Source organism: Heptranchias perlo, chromosome 41, assembly GCF_035084215.1.
Source record: "Heptranchias perlo isolate sHepPer1 chromosome 41, sHepPer1.hap1, whole genome shotgun sequence".
Taxonomy (NCBI): Eukaryota; Metazoa; Chordata; class Chondrichthyes; order Hexanchiformes; family Hexanchidae; genus Heptranchias; species Heptranchias perlo.
Window position 1 is genome coordinate 12,566,863 of NC_090365.1, and position 13,634 is coordinate 12,580,496.

At 47.2% G+C, this 13,634-nt stretch overlaps 1 protein-coding gene across 7 annotated transcripts; it reads left to right on the forward strand.

The window, feature by feature from the left end:
- The first annotated feature begins 22 nt into the window (after nucleotides 1-22).
- On the forward strand, nucleotides 23-5,045 carry bloc1s3 (biogenesis of lysosomal organelles complex-1, subunit 3). 7 transcript variants are annotated; one of them, XM_067975106.1, is made up of 2 exons: nucleotides 23-119; nucleotides 3,599-5,045. In XM_067975106.1, the coding sequence occupies exon 2, from the start codon at nucleotides 3,612-3,614 to the stop codon at nucleotides 4,188-4,190; it is 579 nt and encodes a 192-aa protein (XP_067831207.1). In that variant the 5' UTR covers nucleotides 23-119; nucleotides 3,599-3,611; the 3' UTR covers nucleotides 4,191-5,045. The 7 variants fall into 7 exon arrangements, with proteins under 7 accessions (XP_067831207.1, XP_067831208.1, XP_067831210.1 ...); XM_067975107.1 differs by having other exon boundaries at nucleotides 42-122; XM_067975109.1 differs by lacking the exon at nucleotides 23-119 and adding an exon at nucleotides 1,160-1,247.
- Nucleotides 5,046-13,634: the final 8,589 nt, after the last annotated feature.

The following is a 13,634-nucleotide window of genomic DNA, read 5'->3' on the forward strand; positions in this document are numbered from 1 at the left end:
ACCTTCCAAGCCGCTAGGGAGCGCTGTAACCATCACGTGGTGGGAGTCTGCTGATGCGCTGCTTTCGGGGGCGTCGCGGTGCTTTTGAGCAGCTAATTTTTTCCGAGTCGCTGTGTGAGGTAGTTGTGGAGACTCTGATCCGTAAACCCGCGACTGTAGGCTTAGAATTGTTTCGACTAATGCCGGGGAAATTTAACGACGAACAGCGGCCGCATTTCTTCAGCGGGGAGAGTTTGTTGACCCCCCGAGATGGTTGGAGCTGGTGTCCGGCTCGCGCCGCTAGTTGACCCCCGGGCCCCGGTGACGGTTGGAGCTGGTGTCCGGCTCGCGCCGCTAGTTGACCCCCGGGCCCCGGTGACGGTTGGAGCTGGTGTCCGGCTCGCGCCGCTAGTTGACCCCCGGGCCCCGGTGACGGTTGGAGCTGGTGTCCGGCTCGCGCCGCTAGTTGACCCCCGAGCCCCGGTGACGGTTGGAGCTGGTGTCCGGCTCACGCCGCTTGTTGACCCCCGGGCCCCGGTGACGGTTGGAGCTGGTGTCCGGCTCGCGCCGCTTGTTGACCCCCGGGCCCCGGTGACGGTTGGAGCTGGTGTCCGGCTCGCGCCGCTTGTTGACCCCCGGGCCCCGGTGACGGTTGGAGCTGGTGTCCGGCTCGCGCCGCTTGTTGACCCCCGAGCCCCGGTGACGGTTGGAGCTGGTGTCCGGCTCACGCCGCTTGTTGACCCCCGGGCCCCGGTGACGGTTGGAGCTGGTGTCCGGCTCACGCCGCTTGTTGACCCCCGGGCCCCGGTGACGGTTGGAGCTGGTGTCCGGCTCACGCCGCTTGTTGACCCCCGGGCCCCGGTGACGGTTGGAGCTGGTGTCCGGCTCGCGCCGCCTGTTGACCCCCGGAGCCCCGGTGACGGTTGGAGCTGGTGTCCGGCTCGCGCCGCCTGTTGACCCCCGGAGCCCCGGTGACGGTTGGAGCTGGTGTCCGGCTCGCGCCGCCTGTTGACCCCCGGAGCCCCGGTGACGGTTGGAGCTGGTGTCCGGCTCGCGCCGCTTTGTTGACGTTTCCAACCGGCGGGAAACTGCGATTCGAACGAGGCGCCGTGATTGACAGCCGAGCGGGCCAATAGAAAACCGGGTTGTGCGTGACGTCCATCGACAGATGACGTTAATATGTAGATGAGACATCAAAAGGATCAGGGCATGCGCGGCCTGGTCCTGGGTAAACGTGACCTCGTATGCGGAAGGAGACCAGTCAGCAGGTCAGAGGCTGGAGGGAGCTGGTATCTTCGGGGAGGGAAAGAGCAAGAGTCCCACCTGAAGTATTCACAACATGGTTTTGAAAGATCTTAGTAAGGAAGGTCTTGCATTTATATAGCACCTTTCACGACCTCCGGATGTCCCAAAGTGCTTCACAGCCAGTTAAGTATTTTTTTGATGTGTAATCATTGTCGTAATGTAGGAAATGTGGCAGCCAATTGTGGCACCTTGCTGTGTGCAATGAGATAAATGGCCAGATAATCTGCTTTTGTGATGTTGGTTGAGGGATAAATGTTGGCCAGAACACCGAGGCAAACTCCCTGCTCTTCTTCGAAATAGTGCCATGGGACTGTTTACCTCCACCTGAGAGGGCAGACGGAGCCTTGGTTTAAGGTCTCATCTGAAAAGATGGCACCTCTGACAGTGTAGTACGAGTGTTGGCCTAGATTTTGTGCTCTACTGTCTGGAGTGGGACTTGAACCCACTACCTTCTGACTGAGAGGCGAGAGTGCTACCCACTGAGCCGCTGCTGAAACGTAAGACATTGAAATTCTTCAAAAATTGTATCTGTGCCAGTTTGGCTCAGTTTGTAGCATCCTTGCCTCCGGATCAGAAAGTTTTGGGTTCAAGTCCTGCTCCAATACACATAATCTAGACTGACGCTTCATTGCGATTTTGAGTGAGCTGCTGTGTTTTAGACGAAATATTAAACCATGGCTCTCTTTAAAAGAACAAGGAGTTCTCCTATATCCTGGCCAGTATTCATTCCCCAAACACCACCACCAAGGCAGATTAACTTGTGGGACCTCACTGCACAGATTAGCTGCTGTCTTCATAACCTACACTTCAAAGGTAATTCATTGGCTGTGGAACACTTTGGTATGTAGTGAGGATTTTTTAAATTATTCGTTCATGGGATGTGGGCGTCACTGGCAAGGCCAGCATTTATTGCCTATCCCAAATTGCCCTTGAGAAGGTGGTGGTGAGCCGCCTTCTTGAACCGCTGCAGTCCGTGAGGTGAAGGTTCTCCCACAGTGCTGTTAGGAAGGGAGTTTCAGGATTTTGACCCAGCAATGATGAAGGAACGGCGATGTGTTTCCAAGTCGGGATGGTGTGAGACTTGGAGGGGAACGAGCAGGTGGTGCTGTTCCCATGTGCCTGCTGCCCTTGTCCTTCTAGGTGGTAGAGGTCGCGGGTTTGGGAGGTACTGTCGAAGAAGCCTTGGTGAGTTGCTATAGTGCATCCTGTGGATGGTATACACTGCAGCCACATTGCGCCGGTGGTGAAGGGAGTGAATGTTTAGGGTGGTGGATGGGGTGTAAATCAAGCGGGCTGCTTTGTCCTGGATGGTGTCAAGCTTCTTGAGTGTTGTTGGAGCTGCACTCATCCAGGCAAGTGGACAGTATTCCATCACACTCCTAACTTGTGCCTTGTAGATGGTGGAAAGTTTTTGGGGAGTCAGGAGGTGAGTCATTTGCTGCAGAATACCCAGCCTCTGACCTGCTCTTGTAGCCACAGTATTTATGTGGCTGGTCCAATTAAGTTTCTGGTCAATGGTGACCCCCAGGATGCTGATGGTGGGGAATTCGGCGATGGTAATGCTGTTGAATGTCATGGGGAGGTGGTTAGACTCTCTTGTTGGAGATGGTCATTGTCTGGCGCGGATGTTACTTGCCACTTATCAGCCCAAGCCCCATTTCTGACCTTATGATTGAGGGAAGGTCATTGATGAAGCAGCTGAAGATGGTTGTGCCTGGGACACTGCCCTGAGGAACTCCTGCAGCAATGTCCTGGGGCTGAGATGATTGGCACATTACCCAACTAGTGCAAAGAACAAACAAACCTGCATTTCTGGGGCACCTTTCATATCACCTATGGTAGTGGTTGTTGGAGGCCAATCAGACTGCAGGAGAGGAAAGACTAGGGTGGGCGATTTGTGTCCTCTCCACTGACTTGATTCAGACCACCATTTGTAGAGGTGAGAGAAAATTGCCTGTCTTATCATGGGGAAACCTGAGCGGGTAGAATTTGAGCAGAAGAGTGTATGATTTACAAAGATGACAGACATGGGAATGAAATCTGTTTCATTGACTCAACCAATGTTCCCCATAGTTAGTGTCAACAATGAGTATCCTGTCCTGCATTAGTGGAATGTCCAAACTGGGTCACTGCTACAAACAGCAGGCGACAGTTGGCCAGCCTATCCCGAGGCACCAGCCGAGTGGTTATAGAGTAGCCAGTGGCCTGACCCTATTTGGTGACGTTCACAGCATCACAGCAATGATGTGGAGGAGCTTAGATGCATGATTCCATTGAGGGAAGGAAATTAACACTTTTGCATTCTGTTATTCAGGTGAGCAAGAAACATGACCACCACACGATACAAGACCATTGTTCAGGGAGAGGCCTCTGAGACAGACTCCGAGGAGGAGCTGTACCTCACATCCACATCACCGGCGGCTGTTTTACAGGCGGGAGTGAAGGTGCCTGGGGAAGCGTCGGAAACAGACGATGAGGAGGAGAGCGTCGCAGCCACGAGAGACATCCATCAGGTCCTCCAGCGGAGCCTGCCGCCGCTGATCGTGATCCGGGACCAGCAGCTGGATGTCCTCACAGCGGTGGAGGAGAAGCCAGTGTTGAAGATCCGTCACAGGGGGCGGTTCAGTACCCTGCTGCAGCAGAAGCTGAGGGAGAGCAATGGGCGCCTTCACCACAATGTTGAGCACACGGTGAAGCAGATGTATGAGAGTGCCACGAAGGAGATTCGCACAGCCACCCGCCATCTCAGCAACTCTCAGAGCGGCATCATCAACGCATCGCACAGCATCCGCTTGATCTTGGACGATTTGAAATCAGTGACGGAAAAGATGGACATAATCACGAGCTGCAATTTACTCCCCGACATCCAGCTTCCCCCCTCAGCAGCAAGGCGAGCGCAGGTGTGAGCTTATTTATAGTGATGGGTAAAGTCGCATTGCAGACTGGAGCCCCCCCCCCCCGCCCATCCCAGGCCTTTATAAACAGCGGAATGTTTTGGGCAAATTGCAAGCTCTGACTACTCGAATGACTGCATTTCGGCTGATTTTAAAAGTGGTTTGGACCCATGTTGCAAGCACTTCGGGAGGTTTTTTTAAAAAAAAAACTGAACTCAGGAGTTCTGAGTTTGGTTTGCGTTTTGTTAACCTCCCACAGGCAGTCATTAGATCATGCATATCGCCCCCTAGTGGGAGAATTCAAGTACTTTGCAAGTACAGTGTTGAGTAGATTTGTACCAGTGTTTTGTCACTGGGCTTATTTGGTATGTTAGTACTAATGCACTAAAGGAAAAAAATCACCAATACACCTCAGTGTTGTACAATACGCCTCTTAATTCATCACCTCAATTGCTTCCACTACTAGCACACACTTGTGATCACCATTCATTGACCTAGTGTTTTATAGCTCAAAATGCTCTCTGTTTGGAAGGACAACATCTATAATTGCACCTCCTGAATGTTTTTTTTTAAAACAGTTCAAAAGGACACTCTGAAAAATTTAACATCCTCGCTCATTATGTTCTGCTGAAATCCTAGAGGCAGCACTGTAATAGGTTTAACCATGGATCTGAAGATTAAGCACAGTCGAGTCCTAGACTAGCTCGTTGCAGTAAGAGAGGGTAAGAGCTGATGGTCGCTGGGGTCCAAAATTAATTCTGTCATGATGCATGTGTACGGTGATTATATCATGAGATGGACTAAAACTGCCTTATATACGTGTTGATAAGATTCTAAATGTACTAGTAAAAAATTTTTGCACTTTTTCTTAAGATGGTTGAGTGTTTCTGGAAGAAAACCTTTATTTATAAAGTTAATGTTGCCACCACGAACCCTTTTCTTTCAGAATCCCTGGATTTTACTCTCTAGTGGCCGGGCTGCAGTGTGACTGCACTCACTCGTTTTCAAATGAGCTTTGAGGCAAGTAGCAGAGCATTTGGTTGCGTGGGTTGCACAGGCTGCCCAGCAGTATTTGGCTTGTGAGCTAGTCTGATCTGACCTTGGCTTTAGCACGCCACTCAGTCTGAGAAGATTGCGCTAGCAGTCAGCTTGGTTGCCTCAGGAAATTTGTCAGGTGTGATAATCTATCTGTCGATTTAGAAGTGCTGTAAATCTAGCTATTCGTCAGATGTTCTTTAATACTGCAAGTCCAAAAGTGACCGCGGTATAAAAAAATCGAGCAATCCCTTCACATTTACTCACCTGGTTCGGATTGTCGCGGTTTAAATGCTGACTGCAGGAGGTGAAATTAATAACTCAGAACAATAACTCTAATTAACAATAACTTGCATTTATATTTTGTGTTTAACATAATAAAATGACCCAAGGCGCTTCACGGGAGCGTTATCAAACAAAATTTGACACCGAGCCACGTAAGCGTCTTAAAGGACGAGAGAGAGGGGTTGAGGGAGGAAATTCCAGCGCTTAGGGTCTAGGCAGCTGATGGCACGGCCGCCGATGGTGGCGTGATTAAAATTGGGGCTGCGCAAGAGGCCAAAATTGGAGGAGCAGAGACCTCCTGAGGGTTGTAGGGTTGGAGGAGGTTACAGAGATATGGAGGGGACGAGGCCACAAGGATGAGACTTTTAAAATCGAGGCGTTGCTGGGCCAGGAACCAATGCAGGTCAGCGAGCACTGGTGAATGGGACTTGGTGCGAGTTAGGATACAGGCAGCAGAGTTTTGGGTGAGTTCCAGTTTATGGAAGGTGGAAGATGAGATCATATTTTCAAAAATTTTTTTTTTTTATTCGTTCACGGGATGTGGGCGTCGCTGGCGAGGCCAGCATTTATTGCCCATCCCTAATTGCCCTCGAGAAGGTGGTGGTGAGCCGCCGCCTTGAACCGCTGCAGTCCGTGTGGTGACTGTTCTCCCACAGTGCTGTTAGGAAGGGAGTTCCAGGATTTTGACCCAGCGACAATGAAGGAACGGTGATATATTTCCAAGTCGGGATGGTGTGTGACTTGGAGGGGAACGTGCAGGTGGTGGTGTTCCCATGCGCCTGCTGCTCTTGTCCTTCTAGGTGGTAGAGGTCGCGGGTTTGGGAGGTGCTGTCGAAGAAGCCTTGGCGAGTTGCTGCAGTGCATCCTGTGGATGGTACACACTGCAGCCACTGTGCGCCGGTGGTGAAGGGAGTGAATGTTTCAAACCCATTCACTCCTTGCGATTATGTTGGGGTTAATTAATTATGGAGCAATGCAGGCACTCACCCTGCGTGTTGCCAGGCTGTGTTCGCTCCGCTACTTTTGATGGACTTCTGATGCAGCCACTTAGACACAGATCTTCATTCTAATTTTCAAAATGGACAAATTTATAACAGTTGCTTTTTTTCAAAACGTGAGAAAGAATTGAACTATTTTCACTAAACTAGCTCTCCAATCATTTGGCTATATTTTATGCTTGAAGGCGTGCTTAATGTATCCTTAACTAATTCCTGATGTGCAAACAATTAATTTGTTTGCAACTTAGATCTCCTAGGGATGATGTTACCGACCATTCCAGTTTAGCATCGGTGCAAAACCAAATTTGGAGGGTAAATTGGATGTCAAAGCCTGAATTGACTCCAAGGCAGTTGGAGACAACTTCCTCCCAGGAGAGCTGTATTCAGTTTTTAAAAAAATATATGGATTCCTCTGTGGCCTCCTCCAGCCCTACAATCCTTCAAGTTCTCTGCGCTCCTCCAATTCTGGCCTTTTGCGCACCCCTGATTTTAAACGTTTCACCATTGGCAGCTGTGCCTTCAGCTGCCTAGGCCTTCAGCTCTGGAATTCCCTCCCTATAGCTCTCTGCCTCTCCTTTTAAAATGCTCCTTAAAACCTACCTCTTTGTCCTAATATCTCCTTATGTGGCTCAGTGTCAAATTTTGTCTAATAATGCACCTGTGAAGCGCCTTGGGATGTTTGACTACATTCAAGGTGCTATATAAATGAAAGTTGTTGTTGTTTGTTCTTGGATGATGATGGCAAGGCATCCTTCATTTCCCTTCCCTCATTACCCTAATGGCATTAAGAGTCAACCCCACAATGTAGGTCAAACCAGGTAGGGGCAGCAGATGTTCTTCCTTGAAAGACATTAATGATTTATTGAATTCACTTTCCTAACTTGCCATGGTGGAATCTGGGCACTGTGGCTCTGGGTTGCTAGTCCGGTGCCATAACTACTACAATGCCATACCCCCCTGGCTTCAGTGTAATCGAACCCTGATGCTAGATTCAATCTGCACAATTACACAATAATTACAGCATCGATGCAAAATCAAACTGCTCTGCAGTGAGGCTGCAGTTCTAGTGTGAATGCACACATTGATGATTAAGTCCTTTCCTACAGTTTTAATCTTGGTGTCCTGCACTGTGGACGTTGACCCTTCACCTAGGTTTAATATATTAAAGAGAATGACCTATACTAGTAGCGCTGTCGTATGTTTGTACTCTTGCATGTGGTTTGGGGAGCCTGACACAGCTTTCTGTTTAAGTTTAGCATAAAGTTTAGCTGACTAGTGGCCGTATAACTTTCCTGGGATCATGTTAGGGTCATTCTGATCAGTGAAGAAAAATAAAAGTGGGATAATGGGTTCTGATGGTAACCGGGGATACTGAACTCTCAATGATCTCCAGCTGAAAGGGCATTGGTGAAGGAATGTACCTGACTGTATCATAGCATGCATGTGTTACATCAAGCTCTGTCACAGAGACATGGTCACTTCCTCCCATGTGGTATAGACTTCACTGTTCCTCATTCCTCTGCTGGCTCCAATCTGATTTTGAAGTGAGCCAAGAGATTGGATTTAGTTTGTTTATAATCACTCTTGGCTATTACATAGGCTTGTTTCCGTGCTTTAGAGTCTTTCGGCCCAGCTGGTTTATGCCGGCTATGAATTGTGTAAACAGTAAGTTTTAACTTTTTTGTACAAATATATAAATACAGTATCTGCAGTAGTTAATATTTTTTAACTGTTGAATAGTTATATTTAGATCATGCTGTACTGTGTTGTTAAAATGGTTCAAAATGCTTCATTTTTTTTGTCGCGATTTGTTATGTAGGCAAGTCATATGTCCAGCTCAAAAACTTACTTGCATTATTTTCAGTAGAGGTTCTAAAGCTGTCTAGATATTCCTTGTGCACGTGTCATACAGTACAGTGCTACATTGTGGACTTGGTCAGGCATGGCGTGAGTCGCAATGCAGATACGGTCAACTTGGGTTTTCTTTTTCCCTTCTCTCGATTGCTCAGTAGTGCATGATGCTTTGAAGTACATTCTTGTGACCCTCCCCCAGGTCACAAGAAGTGCAAAGTACTGACCCATTCTGTATAAAATTACTTTTGCCTAATGCTATTTTTTTTGTTGAAACATGAGTGTTTGGGCTTGTGGAGATCCTTGAATCAGCTCTCCCTCACTGCTAGGCCAGCCCAGGAATGACTTTTCCTCTAATACTCCTTTTCCTGCTGTGAGGCGTAGTCTCAGCTGTATAGTGGAAATTGGCAAATCAGTAGTCCAGGCCAACTTTGATCGGTGTTCGATCTAATTACTGGCGGTGGTAAGTCTGTGGCTCAAAACTACCCATAATTTGGCACTAAATGAAGAATGATTGGTGCAAGAAATGGAAACATCACAATCATGTAGTAGCAATGATATGTTCTTGTGCAATTGGTTTTAAAGTGCAATCAAAAGCAAAATACTGCGGATGCTGGAAATCTGAAACAAAAACAGAAAATGCTGGAGAAGCTCAACAAGTCAGGCAGCATCTGTGGAGAAAGAAACAGTGTTAATGTTTCAGGTCAAAGACCTTTCATCAGAACTTCGACCTGAAACGTTAACTCGTTTCTTTCTCCACAGATGCTGCTTGCCTTGCTGAGCTTCTCCAGCATTTTCGGCTTTATTTAAAGTGCAATATTGGGTCAGTGTAGAAAATACTTCATTCTGTATATAACTCACCACCTGGTGATTAGCGTGAGTGAAGTTCCAGCGTGGTAAAGACACCATTTAACTCTTGGCTCACCTTGGAAAGATCAAGAACTGGATAGGACATGCAAGGTAATATTAACAGCCACTTTATAGTCCGAGAGGTGAGCGCAGTGTAAAAGGAGAGTCTAGAGAGCGGGAAGAGAGTCAGAGGTGAACGCAGTGTAAATCTAAGGCAAGTCATGGCAGCAGAGCTCGCACCCGTGATATGCTTCTCCTGCACTATGTGGGAAGTCATGGACGCTACAGGTGTCCATGGCGACCATGTGTGCAGGAAGTGCCCAGCTGCAGCTACTGGCTAACCGCATTTCGGAGCTGGAGCTGCGGGTGGATTCACTGTGGAGCATCCGTGATGCTGAGATTATCGTGGATAGCACGTTCAGTGAGGTGGTCACACCGCACGTAAAGATTACGCAGGCAGAAAGGAAATGGGTGACCGCCAGGCAGAGTAAAGACTAGGCAGGTAGAGCAGGAGTCCCCTGGGGCCATCTCCCTCTCACAGATATACCGCTTTGGATACTGTTGGGGGAGATGGCTTATTGGGGGAAAGCAGCAAGAGCCAAGTTCGTGTCACCACGGGTGGCTCTGCTGCACAGGAGGGGAGGAATAAGAGTGCCAGGGCAATGTTGATAGGGGATTCAATTGTAAGGGGAACAGATAGGCATTTCTGCGGCCACAAATGTGACTCCAGGATGGTATGTTGCCTCCCTGGTGCTAGGGTCAAGGAGGTCACGGAGCGGCTTCAGGCCATTCTCGAGTGGGAGGGTAAACAGCTAGTCGTCGTGGTCCATATGGGTACCAACGACGTAGGTTTAAAAAAAGGGATGAGGTCCTGCAAGGTGAATTTAAGGAGTTAGGAGATAAATTTTATTTTAAAAAAGGACCTCCAAAGGTAGTGATCTCAGAATTACTACCAGTGCCACGTTCTAGTGAGTATAGGAACAGGAGAATAGACCAGATGAATGCTTGGATGCAGGGATAGTGTAGGAGGGAGGGATTTCGATTCCTGGGACATTGGGACCGGTTCTGGGGAAGGTGGGACCTGTACAAGCGGGACGGGTTACACCTGAGCAGGAATGGGACCGATGTCCTCGCGGGGGTGTTTGCTAGTGCTGTTGGGGAAGGTTTAAACTAGAATGGCAGGGGGATGGGAACCTGAGCGGGGAGACAGAGGAGGGGGAATTAGGGATAGAAAGGGAAGAAGCAATAGTGGAAGGCAGAGAAAACAAGGGCGAAAAACAAATCTGGCCAGAGTGGAAAATAAAACTAAGATGACTAGCAATCTTAAAAAGACAAGTCTAAAGGCATTGTGTCTAAATGCACAGAGCATTTGCAATAAGATTGACGAATTAACAGCGCAGATAGATATTAACGGTTATGATATAGTTGTGATTACGGAGACATGGCTGCACGGTCACCAAAGATGGGAACTGAACATCCAGGGATAGTCAATATTTAGGAAGGACAGGCAAAAAGGGAAAGGAGGTGGGGTAGCGTTAGTAAAGGAGGAAATCAGTGCAATAGTGAGGAAGGATGTTGGCTCGGAAAATCACAATGTGGAATCTGTATGGGTGGTGCTAAAACACCATGGGGCATAAAACGTTGGCGGGGGTTGTCTATAGGCCCCCAAACAGTAGTAAAGATGTAGGGGAGGGCATTAAAGAGGAAATTAGAGATGCATGCAAGAAGGGTACAACTATAATCGTGGGTGACTTTAATATACATATAGATTGGTCAAACCAAATTAGCAATAATACCGTGGGGGAGGAATTCCTGCAGTGTGTACGTGATTGTTTTCTAGACCAATACGTTGAGGAACCAACTAGAGAACAGGTGATCCTAGACTGGGTGTTGTGCAATGAGAGAGGATTAATTAACAATCTTGTTGTGCGGGGTCCCTTAGGGAAGAGCGACCATAACATGATAGAATTCCTCATTAAGGTGGAGAGTGAAGTAATTGAATCCGAAACTAGGGACTTGAATCTAAATAAAGGAAATTACGAAAGTGTGATGTGCGAGTTGGCTATGATAGATTGGGGAACTTCACTGAAAGGGATGACTGGATAGGCAACGGCTAATATTTAAAGAACGTGTGCAGGAATTACAACAATTATTCATTCCTGTCTGGTGCAAAATTAAAACAGGAAAGGTGGCTCAACCGTGGCTTACAAAAGAAATTAGGGATAGTATTAGATCCAAAGAGGAGGCATATAAAATTGCCAGAAAAAGCAGCAAGCCTGAGGATTGGGAGCAGTTCAGAATTCAGCAAAGGAGGACAGAGATTGATTTAAGAGGGGAAAAATAGACTGAGAGTAAACTAGCAGGGAACATAAAAACTGACTGTAAAAGCTTCTATAAATATGTCAAGAGAAAAAGATTAGTGAAGACAAATGTAGGTCCCTTACAGTCAGAAATGGGGGAAATTATAATGGGGAACAAAGAAATGGCAGAACAATTAAACACATACTTTGATTCTGCCTTTACAAAGGAAGACACAAATAACCTGCCAGAAATGTTAGGGAACCAAGGGTCTAGTGAGAGGGAGGAACTGAAGGAAATCAGTATTAGTAAAAAAAAATAGTGCTAGGGAAATTAATGGGGCTAAAGGCTGACAGATCCCCAAGGGCCTGATAATCTACATCCCAGAGTACTAAAGGAAGTGGCCCTGGAAATAGTGGATGCATTGGTGATCATCTTCTAAAATTCTATACACTCTGGAACAGTTCCTACAGATTGGAGGGTGGCAAATGTAACCCCATTATTTAAAAAAGGAGGGAGAGAAAAAACAGGGAATTACAGGCCAGTTAGCCTAACATCAGTAGTGGGGAAAATGCTAGAGTCTATTATAAAAGATGTGATAACAGAACACTTGGAGGGCATAAACCGATTGAACAAAGTCAGCATGGGTTTATGAAAGGGAAATCAAGCTTAACAAATCTACTGGAGTTTTTTGAGGAGGTAACTAGTAGTATAGATAGGGGAGAACCAGTGGATGTGGTGCATTTGGATTTTCAGAAGGCTTTTGATAAGGACCCACACAAAAGGTTAATGTGCAAAATTAAAGCACGTGGAATTGGGGGGAATATACTGGCATAGATTGAGAACTGGTTGACAGACAGGAAACGGAGGAGGAATAAACAGGTCATTTTCCGGGTGGCAGGCAGTGACTAGTGGGGTACTGCAGGGATCAGTGCTTGGGCCCCAGCTATCCACAATATATATCAATGATTTGGATGAGGGAACTAAATGTAACATTTCCAAGTTTGCAGACAACACAAAGCTGGGGTGGAATGTGAGCTGTGAGGAGGATGCAAAGAGGCTCCAATGTGATTTAGACAAGTTGGGTGAGTGGGCAAGAACATGGCAGATGCAGTATAACGTGGATAAATGTGAGGTTATCCACTTTGGTTGTAAAAACAAAGGCAGATTATTATCTGAATGGTGATAGATTGGGGGAAAAGGGGAGGTGCAACGAGACCTGGGTGTCCTTGTACACCAGTCGCTGAAAGCGAGCATTCAGGTGCAGCAAGCAGTTAGGAAGGCGAATGGTATTTTGGCCTTCATTGCAAGAGGATTTGAGTACAGGAACAGGGATGTCTTACTGCAGTTGTACAGGGCCTTGGTGAGACCACATCTGGAGTATTGTGTGCAGTTTTGGTCTCCTTATCTGAGGAAGGATGACCTTGTCATGGAGGGAGTGCAACAAAGGTTTACCAGACTGATTCCTGGGATGGCAGGACTGACGTATGAGGAGAGATTGGGTCGACTCGGCCTATATTCACTAGAGTTTAGAAGAATGAGAGGTGATTTCATCGAAACATATAAAATTCTAACAGGACTAGATGCAGGGAGGATGTTCCCGGGTATGCCCTTTAGAACTGAGATGAGGAGAAATTTCTTCACTCAGAGGGTGGTGAATCTGTGGAATTCTCTACCACAGAAGGCAGTGGAGGCCAAGTCATTAGATGTATTCAAGAAGGAGATAGATATATTTCTTAATGCTGGGATTAAGGGATCTGGGGAAAAAGCAGGAACAGGGTACTGAGTTAGACGATCAGCCATGATAATTTTGAATGGCGGAGAAGGGCCGAATGGCCTACTCTTGCTCCTATTTTCCATGTTTCTATGTTTATTTCACTTTTTTTGCAAGAATAATACAGTTGTCAATATAATGGCAGCAAACAATTTCTGAATTACAATAGCACAGCATAGATTGTAAAATTCAGTTTACAAGATTACAGTAGGTGTTTGGCAAAGTTACATAGAATTTACAGCACAGAGAAAAAGGCCATTCGACCCTACTGGTCTACGCCTGTGTTTATGCTCCGAACGAGTCGTCTCCTACCTGACTTAATCTAACCCTATCAGTAGCTTCCCTTAAATGCATCTATGCTATTTG